This window comes from Lithobates pipiens, unplaced genomic scaffold (genome assembly GCF_037356315.1).
Source record: "Lithobates pipiens isolate NorthernLeopardFrog02 unplaced genomic scaffold, aLitPip1_a1.2 Scaffold_8, whole genome shotgun sequence".
NCBI lineage: Eukaryota > Metazoa > Chordata > Amphibia > Anura > Ranidae > Lithobates > Lithobates pipiens.
In genome coordinates, this window is record NW_027507903.1 from 674,067,908 (window position 1) to 674,095,642 (window position 27,735).

Below are 27,735 nucleotides of genomic sequence, written 5' to 3' on the forward strand. Positions count from 1 at the left end.
CCTTCCATGCTGCCCTTCTGAAGCCTTTAGTCCTCAATAAGTTCTCTCGTCCTCTCTCTACCATAGCACCGGTTTCTGAGGATGATCAGGAGTAAGAGGTTAGCCAAATTTTGGATTCCCGACTCTGTAGAGGCATTCTCCAGTACCTCGTGCACTGGAAAGGTTTTGGTCCTGAGGAGAGGTTGTGGATTTCGGCTTCCGAGGTCTTTGCACCTCGTCTGTTGAGGAAGTTTCATTTGAAGTTCCCCTCTAAACCTGGTCCCAGGCGGGAAAGGGGGTGGCCTCGTAAGAGGGGGGGTACTGTCATGGTTATGCAATAGAGTTCGTCTGCTTACCTGTCTCCATGTGTTCATTTCTAGAGACCAGCTGAGCCTCACCTGACTGCTTTTATAATCCATCCTCTGGCATGGCTCCACCCTAGCTCCTATCAGACTACTCTATATTAACCTGTGCACTGCTAGCCAATCCTGCTGATCAACCTTTGTGTGTTAGCTTCCTGTTACCTGCCGTGTGCTCTTCTACTGTTTTCCGTTACCGACTTTGGCGTGTCCTGACTATCCCTGTTTGCCTGTGATCCTGACCTTTTGGCGTGTCACTGACTATTCTTGTCTGCTTGTGGCCCCGACCTTGGCTTTGTCCCTCACATCCCTATCCTCCTGTTGCCTACTGTGGGTATGAGCTGGGGGACCCTGGGGGTCACGACCTGGAGCCAGTTGCAGCCAAGTCCATCCTCACCACTCGAGGCTCTGGTGAACACCTGCGGGCTCTTAGACTCCGCGCCCCAGGGAATCTTACGCTCTAACCCCGGTGGGATCCATCTTGGTGTTCTGGCGGCCCTGCCTTCATATCACCTTGACCCCTATCCGCAGCAGTCAGCCGTAGGGTCCATAACCTTGCGGTGGACTCCTAAGGCCTACGGTGCGCATCTGTCACCTGGGCTCTAGGTGACCTGACAACAAAAATGAATAGTAATGATAAGAATATTGTGAAAATGGTGGATGAAGGAAGGAATATATAGAAAAGCACTCAGATTCGACTACTCACCTCTATTTCCTCATTCAGGCCTCCAGGGGCAAGGGAGTCCAATATATCAATCCAATATGTCTCCCTCTGACAGACCCTGAGGCCCGACGAGGAATGGTCATGTTTTTTGAGGAAGTGTAGGAGAACACTGTGCGTGTCGTCTCCTGCCTTTCTGAGACAGAGGTGCTCCCCAAACCTCTTCCTCAAAGTGCGTATGGTTCTGCCCACGTAGTGCAAACTGCATAGGCAGATCAAACAATAGACTACAAACTCTGTAGAACAGATAAAATAGCTACAGATCTGGTAGGTTTTGCCTTTATTTGTAAACCCTTTTTGACCATGATTGACTGTGTGCCAGTCCACTGACTCGGTTGATCTTCATAAAATGAATCAGTTTTGGATCACCAGCTACCAAGCACCTGATGCTGATGTAACCGAATATTTTTTTCATGAATGCGAGATCCCTTCAAGACTGCTTATGCTGATGCTGAGTGACTATCCTGTTATGCTGAGTGACTATCCTATTCCTCCTCAGTGTTCATGTTGATAGCTTGTAAGAACATTTTCAGTTCTGGGCACCACCCCGGGGGCTAAGGCCCAATTTTTCTGCTCCTGTTTAACCACTTGCTTACTGGGCACTTAAACCCCCCTCAGTCCCAGACCAATTTTCAGCTTTCAGCGCTGATGCACTTTGAATGACAATTGCGCGGGCATACAACACTGTACCCAAATGAAATTTTTATCATTTTTTTCCCACAAATAGAGCTTTCTTTTGGTGGTATTTAATTACAGCTCGGAGTTTTATTTTTTGCTAAACAAACAAAAAAAAGATGCAAAAAAAAAAATCATGTTTAATAGTTTGTTATAAAATTTTGCAAACAGGTCATTTTTCTCCTTCATTGAAGTGCGCTGATGAGGCGGCACTGATAGGCTGCACTGGTGGGCACTGATAGGCTGCACTGGTGGGCACTGATAGGCTGCACTGACGGGCACTGATAGGCATAGTTAAGGCGGCACTAATAGGCACAGATAAGGTGGCACCGATAGGCACAGATACGGCAGTACTGATGGGCACAGATAAGGTGGCACTGATGGGCACGGATGGGTGGCACGGATGGGTGGCACTAAGGGGCACTGATAGGTACCACTGATAGATGGGACTGATGGGCACTGATAGGTGGCTCTGATAGGTGGCACTGCTGGGCACTGGTAGATGACACTGATGGGCACGGGTATGTGGCACTGGGGTGCAGCACCGTTGTTGAGGCAGATTGTGGGCACTGTGGGTGGCACTGCTGGGTGGCACTGTGGGCACTGCTGGGTGGCACTAACGGGGGGCACTTAGGTTTTATTAAGGTGGCACTGGCAGGGGGCAGGTGGGCACTGGCAGGGCTGGCCGTGATCGGGACTGATGTCCCGATCATGGCCGACGTTGATCGGCTCTTTTTTTTTCTCCTCGCGCTGTCAGCGCGAGGAGGAGAAATAGCCGATTACCGGCTCTGTTGCATCACATGATCAGCTGTCATTGGCTGACAGCTGATCACGTGATAAGGGGTCGGGATCGACCCCTTGCTCGGATCAGTGATCAGGCGAGTCTCATAGACTCGCCGATCACAGAGCGCGCCGCGCGAGCCCCTCAGGGGGCGAGCAGGCCGCTCGTGCACGGGACGACGTCAATAGACGTAGTCCCGGCAAAGGAGGTCCGCGCTGTAGCCGTCATTCGGCTATAGCGTGGATCTCAAGTGGTTAACAGGTGCATATAATTACAATTTTTGCTGTAATATTTTGCACCAGGGCTTGTTCCTGCACTCAACTAGAGTATCTGTGAGGGGTTGCAGTGTTGTGGCACCAGCACCAGTGCCTAAATACCAATTTTTCTGCCCTTGTTCCACAGGGGTATGTAATTACAATGTTTAATATTTTGCAGCAAGGCCCATTCCTGTGCCCACCAAGAGTAACTGTGAGGGCATATAGTGTTGTGGCAACACTACCACATCACCACCAAAGGCCCAGTTTTTCTGACCCTGTTCCACAGGGGCATGTAATTACAATTCTTGATATAATATTTCATAGCAAGGCCCGTTCCAGCGCCCACCAAGAGTAACTTTGAGGGCTTACAGTGTTCTGGTACCACCAACTAGAAATGGGCTTTATGTTCGACTTGAACATTGGCTGTTCACCAGTTCGTCGAACAGGGAACAATTTTGAGTGTTCGCGGCAAATTCAAAAGTCGTGGAACATCCTTTAAAAGTCTATGGTAGAAATCAAAAGTGCTAATTGTAAAGGCTTATGTGCATGCTATTGTCATAAAAAGTGTTTGAGGACTTGGCCCAGGGGACATAGAACAATGCAAAAAAAAGTTTTAAAAACGGACGTTATTTTGGGAGCAGTGATTTTAATAATGCTTAAACTGAAACAATAAAAGTGAAATATTCCTTTAAATTTCGTACCTGGGGGTGTCTATAGTATGCTTGGAAAGGGTGCATGTTTCCCGTATTTAGAACAGTCTGTTAGCAAAATGAAATTTGTAAAGGAAAAAAGTCATTTAAAAGTACTCACGGCTATAAGGAATTGTCGGTCTGACAATACACATAAAAGTTAATTGATAAAAACGGCATTTAATTTCCCCACAGGGGAACCCCAAACCAATTTTTTTTTTTAAATGTGTGGGGGTCCCCCTCAAAATCCATACCGGACCCTTCAGGTCTGGTATGGATTTTAAGGGGAACCCCGCATCAAAATGAAAAAAAAGTGTGGGATCCCCCCAAAAATCCATACCAGATCCTTATCCGAGCATGCAATCTGGCAGGAAAAGAGAGGGGACAAGAGAACGACCCCCCTCCTGAACCGTAACAAGCCACTTGCCCTCAACATTGGGAGGGTGCTTTGGGGTAGCCTCAGAGCACCTTTTCCCCATGTTGATGGGAAGAAGGGCCTCATCCCCAATACCCTTGCCCAGTGGTTGTGGGGGTCTGCAGGCGGGAGGCTTATCAGAATATGTAAGCCCCCTTTAACAAGGGGACCCCCAGATCCAGCCCCCCTGTGTGAATTGGTAATGGGGTACAAATGTACCCCTACCATTTCACAAAAAAGTGTCAAATAGGTTAAAAAACACAAAAGGCGGTTTTTGACAAGTCCTTTTATTAATGTCTTCTTTTTTCCACTTCTTCTTCCATCTTCTTGTCTTGGTGCTACCCCAAAGCACCCTCCCAATGTTGAGGGCATGTAGCCTGGTATGGTTCAGGAGGGGGGTTCTCTCGTCCCCGGCCTGCCAGGTTGCGTGCTGAGGTAAGGGTCTGGTATGGATTTTTCGGGGGACCCCCACGGCATTTTTTTTTTTTTGGGCGCGGGGTTCCCCTTACTATCCATAACAGACCTTAAGGGCCTGGTATGGAATTTAGGGGACCCCCACGCATTTAAAAAAAAAAGATTTTGGTTTGGGGTTTCCCTGTGGGGAAATTCCATGCCGTTTTTATCAATGAACTTTTATGTGTATTGTTGGACTGACAATTCATTATAGCCGCGGGTACTTTTAAATGACTTTTTTCCTTTAGAACTGTAATTTTGCTGTCAGACTGTTCTAAACAGGGGAAACATGCGCCCCTTTACAGGCATAATATAGACACCCCCCAGGTATGAAATTTAAAGGAATATTACACTTTTACTGTTTCACTTTAAACATTATTAAAATCACTGCATTGATACATGTCCCCTGGGGCAGGACCCGGGTCCTCAAACCCTTTTTAGGACAATAACTTGCATATTCGCCTTTAAAATGTGAATTTTGGATTTCTCACATTCAAGTCCCATAGACTTTAACCGTGTTCGAGAGTTTGCACAAACGTTCGGTCTGTTCGCATTTTCTGGATACGAACCGAACCGGGGAGTGTTTGGCTTATCCTTAACAAGGACTAGGTCCAACCCAGTTGGTCAAAGTTGGACTGTTACAAATGTAATTTGGCAGATTAGAAGACAGATTCCAAATGCCGGTAATAATGTTTAACTTTTATAGCAATTACTCTTGATGGAACCATGGTGAATCCCAATATCAATAACAACATGTATTGAGGGTAATGTTCGATTCTCGCCCTATGTGCCTTGAAACGGATGATATATTTGTTCTCCCTCTTACCTATCTACCGTTACAGGTTCAATGCTTTACAATAGTTTCCATAATACAAGTTCAATGGTAAATGTTGTTGTCAATTTATGCAGCACCACCAAAATCAATAATAATATATTTGTACAGTTAGTTGATTTTATACAACTGTTTATACCTAGAAGCTGTATTATAATGATAATACTAATTATAATGACTACACCTGATTTATATTGCTGCAATAGTTATGCACCTGACTATTTTTGCACAATAAACCTTTTCTTGGTTTAAAAAAAAAATCCCACCTTGGTGGATTTTAATGAAAAAGTTTGCGGTTACAAAGCAAAATAAAGCTGACATGCGTTGCGGAAGGCCCGGAATTTAGTTTGCTCCTCTGCAAATCTCTCTGGAGTGGGGACTCTGGGTTGGGGTTGTGGCATCACCGCTGAGGGAGTGGAGACAGTCTGTGTAGGTGCAGCAGAGGATGCAGAAGCTGCATTAGTAGGAACTGTTAAATTCTGTGCCCGTTCTTTCAGCTTAACGTAACCCTCCTGTAAGGATTTCATGGCCTGTGTGAGAGCTGTGAGGTACTGACAAATCTCCATCACTGGTGAGGTTCCTCCTGCAGGCTCAGACATGGCTGTTTGATACTGTTACGTACCTTATCATACAGCCTGACTTGTAGGAGGAGACCTCTCTTACAGCCCTGGCTCAGGAGCCACTGGAGTTGGGACAGTAGCCTTGAGAGCACAGCGAGGTAAGAGTGCCTGTGAGATCTGTGGTAGCTGGCACAGATGGGTGGATGATGGATCACCAGGGAAGACAGGAATGCGGTTGGCAGATGTAGGTCAGTGATCCGGTGAGCTGGGTGATGCAAGATCAGCAGCAGGCTGGAGCAGAGTGAGACAAGCCGGGCCCCATTTTGGAAAGTAGACACCCCAAGATATTTGCTGATAGGCATGGTGAGTATTTTGCAGATCTCATTTGTTTGGGAAAATTAAGAAAGAAAAGGAAATCTAGAAAAAAAATTAAGTAAAATCCCTAAATAAAGGAATAACAGTACCTCAGGTACAGTGGGACTTTTAATGCAAAATTTTTTTTATTCTTATCATAAAAAAAATATTTATTCAAAAGATTTGTAAAAACAACATATAAACAGACATAAAAAGTCCATACAGAATCTCAATGTATGGATACATAAATGTACAGTCTTTAACAGAATAGATTTTCTATTTTTTTTACATTTTCAAAACTTTGTGACAAAAAGTGGGATCTGCAAAATACTCCCCATGCCTCTCAGCAGATAGCTTGGGGTGTCTACTTTCCACAATGGGGTAATTTGGGGGGTTTGTACTGCCCTGTCATTTTAGCACCTCATGAAATGAGATAGTCAGTCATAAACTAAAAGCTGCGTAAATTCCAGTAAATGTACCCTAGTTTGTAGACACTATAACTTTTGTGCAAACCAACAAATATACGCTTTATTTAGCTGAGACATGTGGCTGAACACATTTTTGCCTAAATGTATGACTAAAATTATGTTTATTGGATTTTTTTTATAACAAAACGTAGAAATATATTTTTTTCAACATTTTCAATCTTTTTTTCATTTATATTGCAAAAAAATTAAAATCCCAGAGGTGATAAAATACCACCAAAATAAAGCTCTATTTGTAGGAAAAAAGGACGCACATTTGCTTTGTGTACAGCGTTACATGACCAGATAAAGCAGCGCAATGCCAAATTGTAAAAAGTGCTCTGGTCATTAAGGGGGTAAATCCTTCCGGGGCTGAAGTAGTTAAGGTAAAAAAACTTCATCCTTTACATCCTCTGTAATAATTCCTGTAACATCCTAGTATGTGATCTATATCTATGGAGATAATATCTGATTGCTGGAGATACTAAAGAATGGGGGATGGAAGAATAAAGTGCTTTAATGTGAAGTGCCCCCCATGTGAATATAGAATCCCATTGTAAATGTGGAATATCCACCAATATAGTACTTGTATCTCTAATATATCCCAGAAGTTTCAGCGCTAAAGGCTGGAAATGTATATCCACCCCTCCCCCCTACATTCTCTATAAGGGATCCTATTCCTGCCATAACCCGGTGATCTTCAATGGGAACTCCTGATTGGTGGACTTTAGGAAGGTGATGGAATATTACAACAAGGGAAAGACACATACCAGTACAGGTTAGAGAGTGCTGCTCACCCTGAAAATATGGAAAATGGGAAATGCTCCCCCAACAATTGGATTTTTAGGCAGCAGAGTTAGGCCGCGTACACACGGGCCCAACTTAGTTCGTCAAACAATCCGACAGACAGTCCGTCCAAAATTAGCATGAACGGACTTGACCACACACGATGAACGAACAGTCCGCTGAAAATGTGCGTGATGACGTGTACAGCACGTACGACGGGACTAGAAATATGACGTCCTATACACTGCAATGCAACCTTCGGCCGTGTAAACCCTTTCTGAGCATGCGCGATACTTAGTCCGTCCAACTTGCCTACACACGAGCGGACTGTCCGCTGAAACCAAGTTTGGACGGACAAAACCAAGTTTGAACGGACTGTCTTACGGAAATTCCGTAAGACTTTGTTCGTCAAACTGTCCGCTGAAACAGTCCGCTGAAGCCCACACACGAGCGGACTGTCCGCTGAAACACTGTTCAGCGGACTAAGTTGGGCGAACAGTCCGCCCGTGTGTACGCGGCCTTAGTGGATCGAATCAACAATGTATAAGTAATTCAAAAATAATTTTATTTTTAAAAAGATTTAACAAGGTCGTTAAAAAATGAGCTCCAATAGGACAACAATGTAAATAATGTAAATGATGATGGTGATGGAATAATGGAATATTGGGGTCACTGGGGTATCCACCATCAGACATTCTGCTGTTTTATTTCATAAACCCCCAGATCCTTTCCTTTATCTATCAATTTCAGTAGTCTCTGTATGAGACACTGTGTGAGGTCCTGCTTAATAACCGAGTACATAAGGGGGTGACTAAGCGGTCACAGCGCCCCCTCTTTATACTGTGTAGACATAAGTACTACAACACCTTTACTTTTATCAGATTCCCTAATAGCAAGATCTTTCCTCTGTATAACATTCTGTATATCCTGATATTCCGCTCTAGTGATGTTATGTTACTTTTCACTAAATGGGAATAATTCCTCATATTCATCTTATAATATAATATCTTGTGTCTGGATTGTCTCTACAGGTTGGTAGATTGTGGTGTGACTTCCTCTGACTGTGATGATCTCCGATCCATTCTTATCAATAATCGATCCCTCACCACACTGGATTTATCAGAGAATAATCTGGAAGACTCTGGAATAAAACTTCTATGCGAGGGTCTCAGACATCCTGGCTGTACTCTGCAGACTCTGGGGTGAGAATTATCCTATAAATGATATAATATTCTGCAGGATTCTGGTATAAATCTTCTATGTGAGGGATCCAGACATGTCACCTAGAGGAAATTTATACAAAGACAGACTTCTGATTGGCCGGTTACACTGGGAGTTCCCATCATAGTCCTTCAGGTCAATCGCTGTTATTGGCTTTCATCCCCTCCCCCCTCCACTGACTATCAGAGATTAGACATTGACTGGGGTCACACAGGAGGTCACAGCAGCTCACAGCAGGGGGTCCGGTGCATCTCCATTCACCACTTAAAGTCTGATTTCAGCCTGAATTTTGGATTGAATTTTAGACCTAAAACAGACCAGAAGACGCACAGGACTCCGTATTCTCTTCATTCAGTGACCAATCATAGACAGATGGTCCTCAATTAGAATCTGGAAGGATAGAGCGAGTCTCTAGACCAGAAGTGACCCCTAGATGCCAATAAAATCCCCCATCCTTGTAGATATAAAAGTGTCACCTCACTGAGCCTCAAAGAGAAGTCCTAGTCATTTCATCTACAAGCCCAGCAGGGGACAAGGCCGATACAGGGAGAAGACCCTGTAGAGGAATCTATTTTATCTCTCATACAAAATAAAATATGAGTTGCAGAGAGATGGAAATAATTGCCCCTGATTGTAGACATGTTGGGGTACATGTACATATAACATTGTATGTGTAGTGAGGATAGAATCCAGGAGAAACCCCCAGAATGGTTCTATGGGGTCTGATCACACCAGACAAGCACTGATTGGTCTTGTTGGGATCAGACTGACATGCCAGTGTTGGAAATCCAATCCTCATCCATCAGAACCATTCATGGTCCATTTATCTCTGGTTCCTTCAGAACACAGGGCCGGCTTGTGGGCTGGGCAGGGAACACCCTCCAGGGTTCATTGGCTGATGGCTAAACTCCACCCACATCCATAAATTGAGGATCCTGAGATATGGACGGGGTGATTCCCATGGTGCCGGTCTAACCGGTGAATAGCGGATGTTCCTGACATGTTCCTGTCACAGGATAATCCTCAGAAAAAGTTTATTTCTCTTTTATTCTCACAGCCAGACTGTGTCTGTCCTTTTGTCTTTGTTGTATTTTCTGTCATTCTTTATCTTTGTACATATTTTATACACTAAATAACAAACTAGTGTAGCTCTGCTCTATATTACACAGACAGACAACCTACCTGCAGACAGAGGTAAGTGTTACCACAACCCCAGTGTTACTATACGGCTGTGTAACTATGTAACAAACCACCTAACCACCTGATCCTGATACTTCCAAATAATAATTACACAACAAAAATGATAATACAAAGCAAATACTACATAGAATATATGTCTGCTACTACCACAACCTCAGTGCTGGAACAATGTGCTGCAGAATAATGAATTGCTATTAATACACTTTATACAGAAAACTAACAACTTTATCCCGGTAATTGTAGAAATGGAGTCGGTGAGGATTTCCTCTCAGTAGTGCCACATCCAAAAACTTGTTAGAAACAAATACCCCTAAGGGGGGCTTTTAAGGCACTTGTGTATATATAAAGCCATGCTGCGGGAGAAATGTTACTTTGTAGATAAATCTCCCCCTATAATACTCATGATTCATGTATTCTAGTAAAGGTACGCTGTAATTCAAGGGCCGCTTTGTGTTTTTGCAGCATTTTTTTTACTTTTGTAAGTCCCAGCAGGCCGCCGCCATCTCATGTGTGGGCATCTGAAGCCAGACTGTATCTCTTCCTGTATTCCATGGTTACCCAGCATGCACCTCCAGATCTCACACATGCTCAGAGCAGCATGAGCTGTGTAATAGGTTGTAGGTTGGGTTTCCATAGCAACAGCAGTGTCAGAGGAAGGTCCCGCCCCTTAGCTATGGAACCCTACCCTCCCCTTTATATATATAAAACATCTGCACAGAAAGAGGGATATCATTTACAATTAGCATTGTTTAAAAAGCAAATACCTTTTGCAGAAGCTGCCCCATCAAATTATCCCAATCAAAGTTTCCGCATTATACTGCCACCACCAAAATTGCCCCATACTATTGCCCCATAAAAACTGCCCAATCATATTGCCCCCATCAAAATTGCCCCATCATATTGCCCCATCCTACTGCCACCATTAAAATTGCCCCATCCTACTGCCCCCATCAAAATACCCCATCCTACTGCCACCATCAAGATTGCCCCATCCTATTGCCCTCATCAAAATTGCCCCATCATATTGCCCTCATCAAAATTGCCCCATCCTATTGCTCTCATCAAAATTGCCCGATCAGATTGCCCTCATCAAAATTGCCCCATCAATAAATAATAAATTTCAACTTAAGAGCATGGCGTGGACCAAATTGCCATTATCGGTGGTAGGCCGTGCAAATCTCATAAAAATGATCTGGACCCCTCAATTGTTATATATACTCCATAATTCACCGATATGGATAACTTTAAAATGGTTCAAAAAAACAGAATCAATATTTCGTAGGCTATTGTGGAAAGGAAAAACCCCGAGAATTAAGTTATCAATTCTCCAGAGGGCAAGGGATTGGGGTGGATTAGCGGTACCACAGCCAAGACTCTACTTCATAGCCTCCCAGCTTCAGCATTTTGCAGGCTGGGGGGAAAGTAATTGGGAAGACCCCATACAGGTTTTACTGTTAAATAACAGTTTTCGATATAATCTTGTGGCTCAGTTGGAATCCGGAGCCCTGGGTAACACCGGTAGGGGTCTAACAACGACACTTATGAATAGAGTCTGGAAGGAAATGAGGAGTATAATGAAATTTGAAGGAGTCTCAAAATACTCCCCGCTTTGGGGGAATAAGCAATACAAAGAACTATATAAATTGGAGGGATTCGAAAGCTGGCACTCTAAGGGGCTTCAATATATAGAACAGATGTTTACACATAACGTTCTGCGCTCCTTTCAGGACCTGCAAGAATCCTTTCAACTGCCTTCTAGTCACTTCTATAAATATTTACAATTACGGCATGCGATTCAAACTCAGTTTAGAAGGGAAAAGATAGTGATAAAACCTACCCCACTTATAACATCATTAGCAAGGGGGGAGGAAAAAAAGGGCTTGATCTCGTCTTTATATGGTCAATTGATGAGACTATATCAGGATAAAGTTGTCAGCCCGGGTAGAACAGGCTGGGAGAGAGACATAGGGGACATCTCAGATGAAAACTGGCAAATAATTTTGAGAAGGGTACCCCTAGTATCATTATCACCGGCTCATTGCCTGACGCAACTATTTATAATATATAGGGTATATAGAACACCAGTTAAATTATTTAAGTGGGGCAGACGCGATTCTCCAGAGTGTCCTAGATGTCAAAAGTCTCCAGCGGATTTAATACACATGATGTGGAATTGTCCAAAAGTGGCTAGATATTGGCGAGAGGTGGTTAATACAATCAATGCTACATGTAATACGCATATCGACAGGACCCCTATGACATGTCTACTAGGATATTTGGACGAGGAAGGTTTCTTTCCCAGGGAGGTGATGATATTAGTTACCAGACTATTGTTTATTGCACGTAAGTTAATTGCTCTAAGGTGGATATCTTCGAATGCACCTTTACTTGAGGACTGGCGTCTTCAGGTAAATGAAAACATCTTGAAAGAACAACAAATTGGTTGCAATAGGGGAGAATCCAATAACTGGATTAAAATATGGAAACGATGGATATCGGATCCACGGGTAGCTCCACCCTCATTGGTAATGGGGGAGTCTGTATTGAGTGGTTAGTATAGTTTTTCTTTTTCTGTTTGAGTGGGACAGTAAAAGCAGTATTCAAAGGAAGATGTGGGTATAAACATTCTCCTCCTTTGTCAGCTTGTGATATATAACTCACTATGGAAACTACGCTATGGATTTTTCGCCCGGAGAGTGCGTGTGTTTTTTATATTTTTTTATTTATTTATTTATTTTTTGGTTTTTTTTTGTGTTTATGTCTGTGTGTATGTTTGTAAATACTTGTGTCTAAAGGATGGTTAGGTAGTATATATGATAGTGGCAAGTAAGAATAAGAGAAAAATATAAAAAGTTGTTTTGCACGGATCAATTGAAATAAATAGGAAAACGAGAATATGATGTATTAGCGGTATAAGGAAACAAAACTGTAAAATATAAAACTGATATTGTAACTTGGTCTGTTATAACTTGTAATATGTCAAATAAAGAAATAAACAATAAAAAAAAAAAAAATTGCCCCATCAAAACTACCTCATCAAATTTTCCCCATTATATTGCCCCCATCAAAATTGCCCCCATTATTCTGCCACCACCAAAATTGTCCCATCAAAACTGCCTCATCAAATTGCCCCCATAAAAAATTCCCCATCATATTGCCCCATAAAAACGGCCCCATCCTATTTCCCCCATCAAAATTACCCCATCATACTGGCCCCATTATACTGCCCCAATAAAATTTGCCCCATCAAAACTGCCCAATCAAAACTGCCCTATCAAATTGCCCAATCAAAATTGCCCCATTATATTGTCCCATCAAAATTGCCCCATTATATTTTCCAATCCATATTGTCCCGTTATACTGCCACCACCAAAATTGCCCTACCCTATTGTCCCATCAACTTCCCCCCATTAAAACTGTCCCATCATATTGCCCCTTCAAAACTGTCCCATCATATTGCCCCATCAAAATTGCCCCATTATACCGCCCCATCAAAATTGCTCTATCAAAATTTTCCTATCATACTGCCACCATCAAAATTGCCCCAACATATTGACTCATTATTCTGCCACCATCAATACTGCCCCATCCTATTGCCCCCATCAAAATTGCCCCATAATACTGCCCCATCATAATTGCCCCATCAAAGCTGCCTTATCAAATTTCCCCATTATACTGCCCCCTTCAAATTACCCCATCCTATTGCCCCCCATAAAAAATTGATGTTGTTATGTATTAGTTTTATGCTCTCTTTATGGAACAAAATGTGTACTGTCAGGGTTGAACATTCCTCCTCCATTATCAGACAGTATCCTTACAAACTTAGCTAACTTTTTTTTCCAAATAACATTTTATTATTAGCATTTGCAGTACAGGAATACTTAGAATGAAAATGTACAAATTGTATCATGCATTAATTTTTAAGACATATACTCAAATTTTCTTTCAGTATGTCCTAAGATAGCAACAGTCAAACACAAATTGTTGTATATGCATTTTAATGTCATGTAATGATGTGTAGCATCCTATATAAGAGAGTGAGAGTCACAGGAGTACTCAAAGTGGAGGAGAAAGAGAGGGATAGAAAAAGAAGGAAGAGGTCATTGTAGCAGCTCATTTACCTGGTCATGGTGGGTCCTCCCGAAGGTGCCACAGCTCCCATACCTTGTCATGGGCATCCAGCCTGTCTTGCATTCTGGCCGTCCTCTTCTCCATCAGCTCCACATCTTTAATTCTGGCGTATAAGGTCTCAGGAGTGGGGGGGGGGTGTTATTTCCAGTTTAGGGCGATAAGACAGCATGCAGCTGTGAGGATGTGGCTTACTAGTTTTTCTTTATCGTACATCACAGGACACAGAGGCTCATAGTAATTACTAAGTGGGTTATATCTCACCTTCAGGTGCTGGACACTGGTGTAATAAATTAGACAGGAAGTTTGCTCCCTATATGACCCCTCCCCTACATGGAATATCTCAGTTTTTTCGCCAGTGTCTAAGGTGTTAGGTCACGGTTAATGAGTGCTCCTTAGATGACCTGAACATGGTCAGGGGCTACGCTATCGGATCCATTCAAAGAGCAAAAACAAAAGCTAAAGTGGATGGTTCCCGGTGCCTCGATACCGAAGAACAAGGTTTTGCCTGTAACGCTTCTCTTAGGAGAGCTGGGCCCTGAGATCCAGCACCTTGGTCACATTGCTATACCACAGGTTTGCTCTGGCAGGGTGCTATACATGGCCCAAAGCAGTGGACCTTACGTACAGAGGGGACTTTGTCCTTGAAGGTCTGGCATGACACCAACCCACCGTGATGGGTGAAGATTAGGTTGCTGTGATATTCCAGCAGTGCCCTGCAGTGGGGAATGGTGAGTCAGCATTTGTTTGCAGTGTCTCTATTAAGAGCGTTCTGACTGTCTGTTTCCCGGTGGCCACGATCATGCTTGTACTCTGGCTCAGGCAGGCTGCTGTTTTTTCCCCAGCCTCTAGAGGGCGCAGATTTGCTCCTAGCTTATTGTTGTAGGCAGGAAGAAGGGCAGCCATTACCTTGTGCTGACAGGTCGGACGGAATTGGAGACAGAACAGTGGGCCATGAGTGTGTGAGTGCCAGCTTGGGAACAGGTACAGACAAGTCACGATTATATGCTGGGGCATGTAATTAGCAGTTCACTTTAAAAGTGTCATTGTCTGCTTGAGGGCAGGAACAGCATAATATACGTGCCTGCAGTTTTGAATTGCTTGTTGTTATAATACATCTTTGGAAGGTTTAAGCATACTGCATATGTGCTTGGTATCCTATAGGTATAAGTATAGGTCCAACTGCAGTTGAGCAGGTGCTTGCTTACAGACTAAAATCGCACAGTTGCTAAATACATACAGATGCTAATGTGTGCTGTTGCTAAACACACAGATGAATGCTGAATTACACATTTACTAAGGTCACATAGTTACTTAAAAAGCACAGATGCTGAAATACACAGTGGCTGGATCTCACAGTGCTAGATTACACAGTTGCTGCTGAAACGCAAGGTTGCTGCTTAAGCAAATAGGTTATATAAAGATACATGATCATGTGTATACAAAATGCATGTTTGGACATGTTTTGTGTTTAAAAAAAAAAAAAAAGAGGCTTGACTGCATAAAGATGCTTGATTATCAGGCTAAAAAACCTCCATAGGATCCTCATGCAGGTGTTTGCTTTCAAGCTAGCCAAATGCACAACTGCTGGGATGCACAGTTGCTGGTGCGCATTGTTGCTAATGCACAAATGGTTAAATCACATGATTACGGAAACGCACATTGGCGGAGGATAACTTCCTCTTTACTAGTCCACATGTTGCATAAAATACATGAGTTTGGGGGGCGTGGCTTGCTCGCGCATGGAGATGGACGCCTGAGCAGAGAGCTCCGCTACCCAGACCAGACAATCAGCGACTACCGGGCGATCGTACTGCCGCAAATAGCCCTACAGAGCCTCGCTCGCTTCTCCCGAGCCTCCGCCACAACGATGTCCCGCAAGCGGTTCCAGGAAAGAGGCCTGATAAGACTGGAGTCCTTTTCCTTCCAGCCCCGCCGCAAGGCCCAAGATGGCACCGCCGGCACAGCGCAAAACTCCTTGAGCTACACGGATCTCCTGGATGCTCATCCACGGGAAATACAAGCTGATATGCTGTTATCCTACCCCCCTGACACGTCTCCCTCCACTCCGGCTTCCCAGAGCCCGGTGAAATCTAAGATGCAGATGGATCCCAACAACCAGGCCTCAGACACAGTGAGTACAGGCCTCCATAATGACTCTGCTATTTCTGCTTTACAATCCTCAATAGCACAATTCCCGACCACAGGGCAACCTGTGCTGGATACAACAATGAAGGATATGCTTCTATCCTTACAATCTTCCCTTATGACCAATTTATCGTCCCTGATCAATAGATTCTCCTTGGAAATGAAACACATGGACAATAGAATGCAGTTCATGGAAAACAAAATGGGAGAATGTACTGACACGGTCAATGAATTAGTAGACGCATATTCCGAACAAAGAGATGAGTCTCTCTGGATCAAAGCTAAAATCGCGGACCTCGAGGACCGCTCCAGACGAAATAACGTCAAAATACGCGGGATCCCAGAGTCCATCCAGCCCAAAGAACTCCACAACTTTGCGACCACAATGTTTTCTAGCATACTTCCTGAGCTTTCCCCAATTGAGCTCACTATTGATCGTATACACAGAATACTAAAACCCCGCCATCTTGAAGCGGATGTACCCCGAGACGTGCTTTTTCGGGTCCACTTCTTTCAGGCGAAAGAACAAATACTTCTAAAGGCTAGAGAGCTATCACCACTCCCTGCACCGTACTCCAATATCCAACTGCACGGTGACCTCTCTCAGTATACGCTACAAATGCGGAGGCAATTAAAAACCATAACTAAGGCCTTGAACAACCACAAGATCACTTACAAATGGTGCCACCCAGCGACCATCTTGGCCACCTACAATGATATACCGCATACTATCTCCACTTTGGAGGGGGGCTTGAAGCTCCTCAATGCTTGGGGAATCCTACCAGATCCTCCACAACCTCAACTGGATCCTAACGGGAAACCCAATCTATTTACCTTTGGACTTAACCGTGAGAAACACAAAAACACCCACCGTTGAGTGATCAGCCCATATTACAAAGATAAGCGACTGTTTTAGTTCGGTCTTGATCTGCGATTACATACCTACCTGTTGAACTTTTTCCCCTAACTTAGTCAGTTGCTCAAATGAGCGGTTAACCACTGACATACTTGTGTGTCATTTGTTTTGTTTTTTTGTTTTCTCTTTTCAGTTCACGGCTTCTGCCATACCTGGACCTCCAAGAGTTTCAGGCACACACAGTCTCCCCCCAAGACAAACTGTCTACCGCAAATCCTAACTTGTCTTTTCCTTGTATCTGTAGCATCGTATTTTATCTTCTCGCCTGGACTTCCGAGTACTGTCCACACCCAGTACATCTGCACCAGCTGGTCTCCTGACATCTGATTAGTTGCAATCGTCAACTGTAAGTACTTTTTCTGCTACCACACAACCTCCCAGCACACCATGGGACTCACCATCCTTTCCCTCAACGCAAAAGGGCTCAACCACCCTGTGAAACGTAACTCGCTATGGAAATCAGCACTTGCCCATAACTGCGATGTACTATGTGTCCAGGAAACCCACTTTGCTTTAGGCGCATCCCCTAAATGCCAGCACAGGCTATTCCCACATGTCTTCCACTCCTCCTTCTCTCAGAAGAAACGCCAAGTCCTAATAGCCATCAAGAACACTGTCCTGTTTACATTGCAGAAATATCTTGCTGACCCGGAAGGCCGTTATATTATTTCGAACTGTACAATCATCAACAATGTACCTTACACCCTTGTTACCATTTACGCCCCAAACCAAGGCCAAATGAACTTTCTTAGGAAGACACTGCGAAGTGCGAGGAAAGTCCAACAGGGTCACTTAATGCTCTGCGGGGACTTGAATCTAGTCCCAAACAGCACAATGGACTCCACAGCAGGGTCTAAAAGATATGCATCTCCTTTAGAGTCTTTTATTGCATCCAATGATTTGTATGACGTGTGGAGGTGTTGTCATGCGAGCGAGCGGGACTTTACATTTTTCTCGCCGCGTCACAACACCTACTCACGTATTGATCTGTTTTTGGCTGACAAACGTTTACTTCAGAAGACCTTGGGTTCCAGCATCCACACCACCACCTGGCCAGACCATGCCCCCATTAGCCTCACTATCTCTGATGATTCGCATCACCCTGATTCCTTCATATGGAGAGTAAACAACTATCTCCTTAACACACCACAATATTCCACTCCTATCAAGCAACAATTGGAAGAATACTTCTTAATCAATCAATCCTCAGTATCTGACCCGGTGGTGGTGTGGAATGCCCACAAAGCAGTTATGAGAGGGGTGTTCCTTCAAATGGGTGCTAAAGCCAAAAAACAAAGAACCCAGAGACTAGACAAACTCGCAGCTGATATTGCCACCAATGAATCCCTAAATAAAACAAATCCCTCCCAGTTCCTACAATCTAAAATATTCACATTACAAAATTAATTGAGGTCCCTTCTCCTAGAAGGACATGAACATTTTTATAAAATACTCAAGGCCACTTCATACACCACAGGTAATAAGGCAGGTAAAGCAATGTCACTAAAGGTCAAAGGACACAGAAACAAAACGAAAATCCCATTTCTGCACCATCCCCACACCAATGAAAAACTCCTTAAACGGGGGGCGTGGCCTGGCCGCTGAGAGAGATGGCCGCTTGAACGCTCGGCTCCGCTCCTCCACACCACACTACAGCGATAATAGCCGTCTCCCACTGCCCGAACCGACACACACTGGAAAGTCTCCGGATTATGTCCAAGAAGAAGGGCAAGCTCAAAGGACCCCGCAGACTCCTCGATTTCTATATGAGGCCCTCGCAGCAGGACTCTCAAAATGGCGCCGACCGGGACCCGGGAAACCTGAGGCTCCCTCATGGCAGCCCTGTGGAAGCTCCTCCATCGTTCCAGGCCCTGGAAGAAGGGATGGATCAGACCACAGAGCACTCCATCTCCCCTGGGGACAGAGGTAAGAGGCTAGCAGAGTTTCCATCACTCTCCCCTGACAAACAGCCTCCCACTAAGAAGCAGCATGGCGCTGGGACCTGTAGTACCACAGGCCCTGACAACCCAGCTACACAGTCCCTTGCTGAGTATCCCACCTCAGACAATCCAGCCTCTGAACACTCACTTAAAGCAATGCTGCTGTCCCTACAAACTGAGCTGCACAGAGACTTAAAAATTTCTCTCAACCATATGCAGGAAAAAGTCACCTCACTAGAGCAACGCACTGACCGCATAGAACAACATCTGTCAGAAGCCACTTAAGCTTACAATAGTATGGTGAATGTACAGGATGAGCAAGCTGCCATGGTCACCCAGCTCCGTCTTAAAATCGCGGACCTCGAGGACCGCTCGAGGAGGAACAATATTAAGGTGAGGGGGGTATCTGAATCGCTTGCAGCCTCAGAAATCGTGCCTTATTTACATCAAATGTTCCGCAAACTAGTGCCTACGCTGACGACACAAGACATGCTTATAGACAGAGCACACAGGATCCACAAACCGCAGCACCTCCCAGACTCTGTCCCCAGAGACATCCTAGCCAGGGTGCATTTTTTCCATGTCAAGGAGGAGATCATGCGAGCAGCTAGGGCCCTGCGCTCGCTTCCAGACCCCTTCCATGGAGTGTCTCTATTTCCCAAGCCCGCAGGGCCTTCTCCTCAGTTACCTCTGTTCTCAACGAACAAAAAATTCCCTACAAATGGGGATACCCTGTTAAACTCATTGTCTCTCATCGCAATCAACAAGTTGCTATGTTATCGCCTAAGGAGGGCCTCAAGCAGCTTCTTAACTGGGGCCTGATAACTCAGGCGCCTCTCCGCACTCCACCTGTAAGGCCATCCTCAAAGATTGCTAATCTGTAGGAGCCCCACGCTCTGGCCTAACTGCAAGTCACTTGCCTGTAACACGCAGCACTCTATTACTTGTTAACTGTTCTTACTCTTTATAGATGGTTCCTTACTTATAATAAGTTTTACAGTTTTTGTCATGGTGTGGAGGAGTGGAAGCAGATGTTTTGTTCCTTCCACGCTCCACAATTGTTGATGTGCTAAGCACATTTATTGGTTTCTATTTTTTGCATATTTTGCAGTTCTACCTGATTCTCCTATATAAGATACGTCATTTTATTACTGCTTTGCTTTCATAGCTTTAACTCCGCTGGCTCAGATCGGGCCCGTTTTGCCCGCTCTGATCCAGCTTACTGCCTATTCACTACTGTATATTGCAATAACTCGTGCAACGCTTATTTCCCCCCCCCCCACTCTCTTCGCCCGTCCCCCCCCTCCTATTTCCTCTCTCCCCTCTCTTACTCTTTGCTCCCCCTCTCCTCTTGCTCCTCGAGACTGCCCCCCCCTGGTACTGTGCAGACGATCGCTATTTAACCTTACCACCCCTCTGAAATGCTGCTCACGATTGTATCCCTTAATGCTAAGGGCCTCAATAGCCCTTTTAAAAGATCTCTCCTATGTCGTGAAGCTCTAAATCAGAAAGCAGGTATATTATGCGTACAGGAGACCCACTTCTCAGAATCTAATTCCCCCAAGTGCACTCCCAGATTATTCCCCCACTATTTCCATGCCCGCGCTGAAACTAAAACGAGGGGGGTGATGATTGCGGTTCGCTCTTCGGTGGCTTTTGCCCTGAGGCACGTAGAAGTCGACCCTGGGGGCAGATTCCTCATTCTGTTGGCTACATTCAACGACCAACCACTGGTCATTGTTAACGTATATGCACCTAATACCCACCAGAAATCCTTCCTTAAAACACTTATTCTCAAGCTTCAACCTTACCCAAAGGATGAAATTGTTCTCTGTGGAGATTTAAAAGAAATCTTAGACCACCAAGTAGACTCTTCCAACCCAAACCGTAAATCATCCTCCGCACTGTCATCCTTAGTTTCCAAAGAGGACCTTCATGACCCATGGCGATGTCTGCATGGTACAGAGAGGGACTACTCCTTCTATTCCCATACACAAAGATCTTATTCTCGGATCGATATGTTCCTGGTCTCTAAGATCCTGCTACAAAAAATTAACAAAGCAACTATTGGTCTTATCACCTGGTCGGACCATGCGCCAATCTCTATTTCCATCTCCCTGTCGCCCCCTACCTCTAGACACACAATCTGGCGTCTGAACGCAGCATTACTCAATGTAAAAGAGATCAAGGAACAGATTGGGTCCTAAATAACCTCTTACTTTACCTCTAATGAAGGCTCTGTCTCCAATTCAGCCACTCTTTGGAACGCGCACAAGGCAGTCATTCGGGGTATTTTCCTCAAGCTGGGAGCCCAGGAAAAGAAAAAAGTCACTTGCGATCAATGCCCTACTGCAATGCATCCAAACTCTTGAAAAAGTAAACAAACAACAACCTACCACGGTAAATGCAGGCAACCTTAGCTCTCTGAGGAATGAACTAAGTTCGCTCCTTCAAAGAAGTCATGACTTCTATCTCAGACGGCTTTGTTTAACCTGGTACTCTCAAGGCAACAGAGCGGGGAAACACTTAGCCCAACAATACAAGAAAAAAGCAGCTCAGAATAAAATCCCATTCCTACTAAATCAGCAGGGCCACAAATTGTCCAATCCCAAAGACATTGCGAATGAATTCGGAACCTTCTACTCCAAACTGTACAACCTCTCTCAATCTACTTCTGAACCGCAGCCCTCCGCACAATTGATCCAGACATTCCTTACCCCCCTACAACTCCCCTCGATAACCCCCTCCCAACTTGAAGATCTAGCCAAACCATTCTCTCACCTGGAAATTCTTAAAGCGATCAACGAGCTTCCCTTGCATAAAGCCCCTGGTCCAGATGGTTTCATTAATGAATACTACAAAACTTATAGGGATCAAATTTCACCCCACCTTTGTAATACTTTTAATAGCTTCCTATCCACCGGACAGATCCCATCAGAATCCCTTGAAGCAACTATAACCACCATCCACAAACCCGGTAAACCCTCCCATGATCCAGCGAGTTATCGCCCCATCTCGCTCCTGAACACGGACACAAAACTATATGCCAAATTACTAGCCTCCCGTCTAGCATCATTTATCCCCAACCTGATACACCCTGACCAGGTGGGCTTTATTCCCCTACGACAAGCCTCAGATGGCACCCGCAGGTTCATAGACATGATACATTGGGCGGAGCACCGCCGAGTGCCTTCTCTGCTGATTTCTCTTGATGCAGAGAAGGCATTCGATCGGGTTAGCTGGCTCTACCTAGACCTTGTCCTACAAAAATTTGGCATCCATGGCTCCTTCAAACAAGCCATCCTAGGCCTATACTCCTCCCAAAGTGCAAGAGTTTTAACATCGGGACTATTGTCTTCCCCATTCCCCATCACAAATGGGACCCGTCAGGGCTGCCCCCTCTCCCCACTCATTTTCGCGCTGGTCATTGAACCACTAGCGCAAGCAATTAGAACACACCCAAGCATAGCCGGTCTACAGATAGGTCCCACTGCACACAAAATTGGGCTATACGCCGACGACATCTTCATTTGGCTCACTGATCCCCTGTGCTCTCTGCCCCCGCTATGTGATCTTTTACAGCAATTCAGCCTTATCTCCCTATACAAATTAACCACTCTAAATCTGCCATGCTAGGGATTACTTTGCCCCCGCAGCTCAAACTCAATATCTCCTCGATATCCCCGTTTTCCTGGGCTCCCAACTCCTCTCTGACCTACTTGGGCATTCAGCTGACCTCCGCCTCTCTACTACTGCGTACTAACTTAGCTGGGCTCACCCAGAAACTACAAGATCTTACTACTTCGCTCCTACAGGTAGAGACCTCATGGACAGGCAAAATAGCTCTTACTAAAATGTTCCTATTACCACATATTCTTTATATGTTCAGAACTTTGCCGATACCAATGCTTCAATCTGACATAGCTGGTCTACAACGACTGATTAACAAATTCATATGGTCAGGCCGCAAACCACGAGTTAAAGCCTCCTCGCTCTACACACCGACGAAGACTGCTAGCATGGGAGTGCCCAACCTTAAACTGTACTATAAAGCAACATTGCTCGACCAATCCAGGACACTCTGGAATATGTCTTCACTACTACCTTGGACTCTCATTGAAGCAACAGACCTTATACAAGAGCCTTCACACCTTCTGGCTGCTGTATGGTTGGGCTATCACCCCAATAAATCCTCTCTACCCACTTTGAACGCAACTCTGACCAATTGGAAATCCCTGCTACAATACGCAGGGGGAATTCACCCTTATGCTCTTCACCAGCTACCCTTCGCAGCGATTTCCTTCCTCTCCCCAGATTTACCTGTACAAAGATGGATAACGCATGGCATTCGGACTATAGGAGACCTATTTCAGGCCTCCCAGCTCCTCTCCTTTCAACAGCTCACAAGCAGATTCTCTCTTCCTCACAAAGACTTCTACATGTACCTGAGAGTACGTCACATTCTCGCCTCCATACCAACGTCCACCTGCACCTCCACCAAGTCCATCATACAGCTTCTTTCCTCGCCCAACATCAAAATCCGAGGCATCTCCTGCTTTTATACCCTTCTGGTCCAGCAGTCTCAACCCGCCAACCCTCCGGCTATTTCCCACTGGGAGGCCAAATTGAACTTTCATCTTCCATCAGCAGATTGGTATCGAGCAATCCACCTAACAACCAGATATTCAAGGAATATATCCCACCGAGAAACTGTCCTTAAAATCCTGTACAATTGGTATCATACGCCTATAAAGCCCCGTACACACGAGCGGACTTTTCAACATCCAAAGTCCGTCAGACCGAGTCCGTCAGACTATCCGATCGTGTGTGGGCTGCAACGGACTTTAGCTTCGCAAAAGTCTGACGGACTTTAGAAATGAAGCATGCTTCAAATTTTCCCGACGGAACTCCGCCGGACCCAGTCCCCTTCGAAAAATCCGCTCGTGTGTATGCTACTCCGACGGACTAAAACCGACGCTAGGGCAGCTATTGGCTACTGGCTATGAACTTCCTTATTCGAGTCGGGTCGTACGTCATCACGTTCGAATCCGTCGGAGTTTAGTGTGATCGTGTGTGGCCAAGTCCGTTCGGCCGAAAAGTCTGTCAGAACTCTGGCGGAACTCCGGCGGAACTCCGGCGGAACTCCTTTGGAAGTCTGTCGGACATAAGTCCTCTCGTGTGTACGGGGCATAAAACTCGCCCGCATTTTCCCTACTCACTCCAGCAAATGTTGGAGAAATTGCAATGCAGACGGACATTTACTTCATATTTGGTGGGGATGTCCCTTCATAAAAAATTTTTGGACGGACATCACCAACTTCATTAATGGATTAACTGGCTTGTCGCGTGTCATCACCCCGCAGATGGCCTTATTTGGTCTTGACATCTTGACCTGGCCTCCATCCTTCCGACCTATTGTTACACAAATTCTCATAGCAGCTCGGCTAGCTATAACCCGCCAATGGAAGCAACCCGTTGTTCCCACTATCAGCAATGTCATTATTATTTTAAATGAACACCTGCTGATGGAACACCTTTTTGCAAAATCGCAAATGTCCCTGGGTAAATTCCATACCTACTGGAAGCCCTGGCTCTCTGACCCTAGAGCTAAACCCTGCACCTGATTAAATTGTAATCTTCCCCCCCGGTGCTAACCTCCATACTGAAGTACCCTTACTGAATTACACTCTCCTAGAATAACCTAAACCCACTGTGATGTGATTGACACGATGACAGACAACAATGTTTACTAACTATGTACTAACTCTACTTCTCTGCTGCCATCCACCTTTCTTGCTTTCCTCTACCTCTTCTCGCTTCCTCCTCCCCCTTCCTCCCCCCTGCAGCTCCCTTTCTACATAGGGAACTGGATTGGGGAACTGGAATGTACCTTTAATTATAAGCACTTATATGAATATTATGCTCCTTGTCACTGTGGCATATTGACGTTGTAGCTTACCTGGGATATGTCTGTAATCCCTTTTGTATGTTTTCTTCTATTTTATTTCTTTTTCTCTCATGCCCTACTCTGTACTCCATTTCTTATTTTCAATAAAGCTTTTTGAAAACTAAAAAAAAAAAAAAAAAAAAAAAAAAGAAAGAAAAACTCCTTAAACCGCAATCCATAGCCGACGCCTTTAGTACGTACTATCGAGATCTTTACAACCTCAAGGAAGATCCGAACATCAACCAACCCTCCCCTACTTTAATTCAAGCATTCCTAGACGACCTGACCCTCCCGTCTATATCACATCAACAACTCTCAGAACTAAATTCGCCTTTCACGGTCGATGAGATTATATCAGTAATAAATAGGCTTCCTTGCTCCAAATCCCCAGGCCCAGATGGCTTCACTGGGGAATACTACAAATGATTCAAAGACATCTTAGCCCCTACACTGTCCCAAACATTCAATCTGGCAGTCAAATCCGCCTCCTTCCCGAAGGAAATTCTTACTGCCATGGTCGTGACCCTACCCAAACCTGGCAAAGAACCTACATCTCCTAAAAACTTCCGCCCCATTTTATTACTGAACCTTGACCTAAAAATATACGTGAAACTGATAGCCAACAGACTTGATAACATACTACCTTCCCTTATCTCCTTGGACCAATCGGGGTTCACCAAAGGGCGCCAAATCTTGGACGCCACTAGATGACTATTAAATATTATCCATCATGCAGAATCGACTAAACTCCCTTCGATCCTCCTGTCCCAGGGTCCACTGGGGATACCTGTCAGCAGTATTGACTAAATTTGGACTCTCTGGCCCAATACAGGATGCAATAATGGCCTTGTACTCTTCTCCCTCGGCCCGGGTGTTCTCGGCAGACACGCTTTCTTCACCCTTCCAAATTTCCAATGGCACAAGACAAGGCTGTCCATTATCGCCCATAATCTTTAATCTAGTCATGGAACCCCTTGCTGAAAGAATAAGAACTAATACCGAAATCACTGGCATTCCCCTCGCTGACTTAGACCATAAAATTAGCATGTTTGCGGATGACGTAATCCTTATGATAACTGACCCTGACCGCTCACTCCCTGCGATCCAGAAAACGCTCGCCTGGTTCAGTGACATTTCCTATTACAAAATTAACGACACTAAATCGTATGTATTGGATTTAGGCCTAGACACTCCCACTAGCACTCGACTCAAAGAACAATTCCCTTATTCATGGGCAGAAAATAGCATATCATACCTAGGCATTCAACTAACTAAATCAACAAAATCACTGTTTGCAGCTAACTACTTACTGATTCGCACCAAACTACAAACCGACCTTACCAGGCTGGCAAACTTCAAGTTCTCTTGGATGGGGCATCTGGCAGCGTTCAAAATGTCCCATCTCACCCAAATACTATATCTATTCCAAACTTTACCCATCCCACTCCCCCTTAGCTACTTCAAATCACTTCATACTATCTAAATTTGTTTGGCAGGGTAAAAAAGCCAGATGTGGACACGCCCAATTAATTAAACACAGACTAGCCGGAGGCACAGGCTATGTGGTCTTCCAAGACAACTACATGGCATCTATCCTCACACAAACTAAGGAGTGGTTCCCACTCTCTCCCCCTACCACCCTATGGGGGAGAGTGGAGGCCTCTCTAATTCCAGGAGGAAACCTATCCTCCTGGTTATTCGCAACTATTCTCGGAGCAAAACTCCCTAGCAAACTCTCTCCGACCATAGTGGCGACTACCAAAATTTGGGCACAGTTTATTCATTCAATGACCACCCACTCAAATAGGTCGAAAATTCCTATACCCATAGAGACCTTACATCTTCTAATGCAATCAACATCTTATTCAGGTTGGAAAACCAGGGGCATAACCTATCTATCGGACATGATTGATAAAAATGCAATAAAAATGTTTCCCGTACTCCAAAAAGAATACTTACTCCCGAACTCTGATATTTTCCTATATCTCCACACCAAACACTGCCTTGCTTCCCTTAAAACATGGACGTGCACACTCTCCCAAGAAGCCTGGATCTTCCTCAGATCCACCACAGTACAACAAAAAGGTATTTCTCTCTTCTATAAATTACTCCACCATAAATCTACATTTACTAGCTCGGCAGCAATTTTACAATGGGAAAGAGTCTTAGACCACAAATTCATATTAGAACAATGGGCCTGCCAATCCACATATAAAGCTACCTGCTGCGCTTCCCTATGGGAGCTGGCATATAAACTGACCTACCATTGGTATTTGACTCCTGACAAAATATCCAAATTTGACATAACTAATGATGGTACATGTTGGAGGAACTGTGGACACAAAGGGGACTTCACACTTTCTGGAACTGCCCCAAACTCACAAGTTACTGGCACTCAGTATTCAGATTAATCTCTGATGTCACCAAACAATCAATCACAGAAACACCCTACATAGCCCTCCTCTCCCTGACTATAAAAAAATTCCCAAATCCGTCGAAAAATATAATAAGACACATACTACTAGCAGCACGTCTCAGTATAGCACGGAAATGGAAAATCACTACCCCACCTACTCTACTTGACGTAGTACAAACTACCCATGCACACTTTTTACACGAAGCGGTACTAGCACTCAGACATGGTACCAAAACACGAACCCTTTACATGTGGCAACAATGGGAGGACTGGGTCAGCTCTCCTAGCTTAGTCCCATTATTCAACTCCTAATCTTTGAATTTAAGACTCAAAGTCCAACTTGCGGAGAGGGGCAGATGACTCTTCTCGGGCACAGAATAGATCCCTCAGGGGGTGCCCGGGTGGAGCATCCCCCCTCCCTAGTGCTGCAGCCGAGTTACACAGATATAACTGACCCAGTCTACCAGTCAGATCCGTGATACTACTTTACCTTA

The 27,735-nt window shown here is 44.7% G+C and overlaps 1 protein-coding gene across 1 annotated transcript in view; it reads left to right on the forward strand.

Moving 5' to 3' along the window:
• The window catches only part of LOC143962518 (NACHT, LRR and PYD domains-containing protein 3-like), a 306,735-nt gene that overhangs the window by 69,043 nt on the left and 209,957 nt on the right, over nucleotides 1-27,735 (forward strand). The window contains exon 6 of the mRNA XM_077471793.1: nucleotides 8,357-8,527. Within this exon, the coding sequence (XP_077327919.1) occupies nucleotides 8,357-8,527 (171 nt within the window). The remainder of the gene's footprint in view (nucleotides 1-8,356; nucleotides 8,528-27,735) is intronic.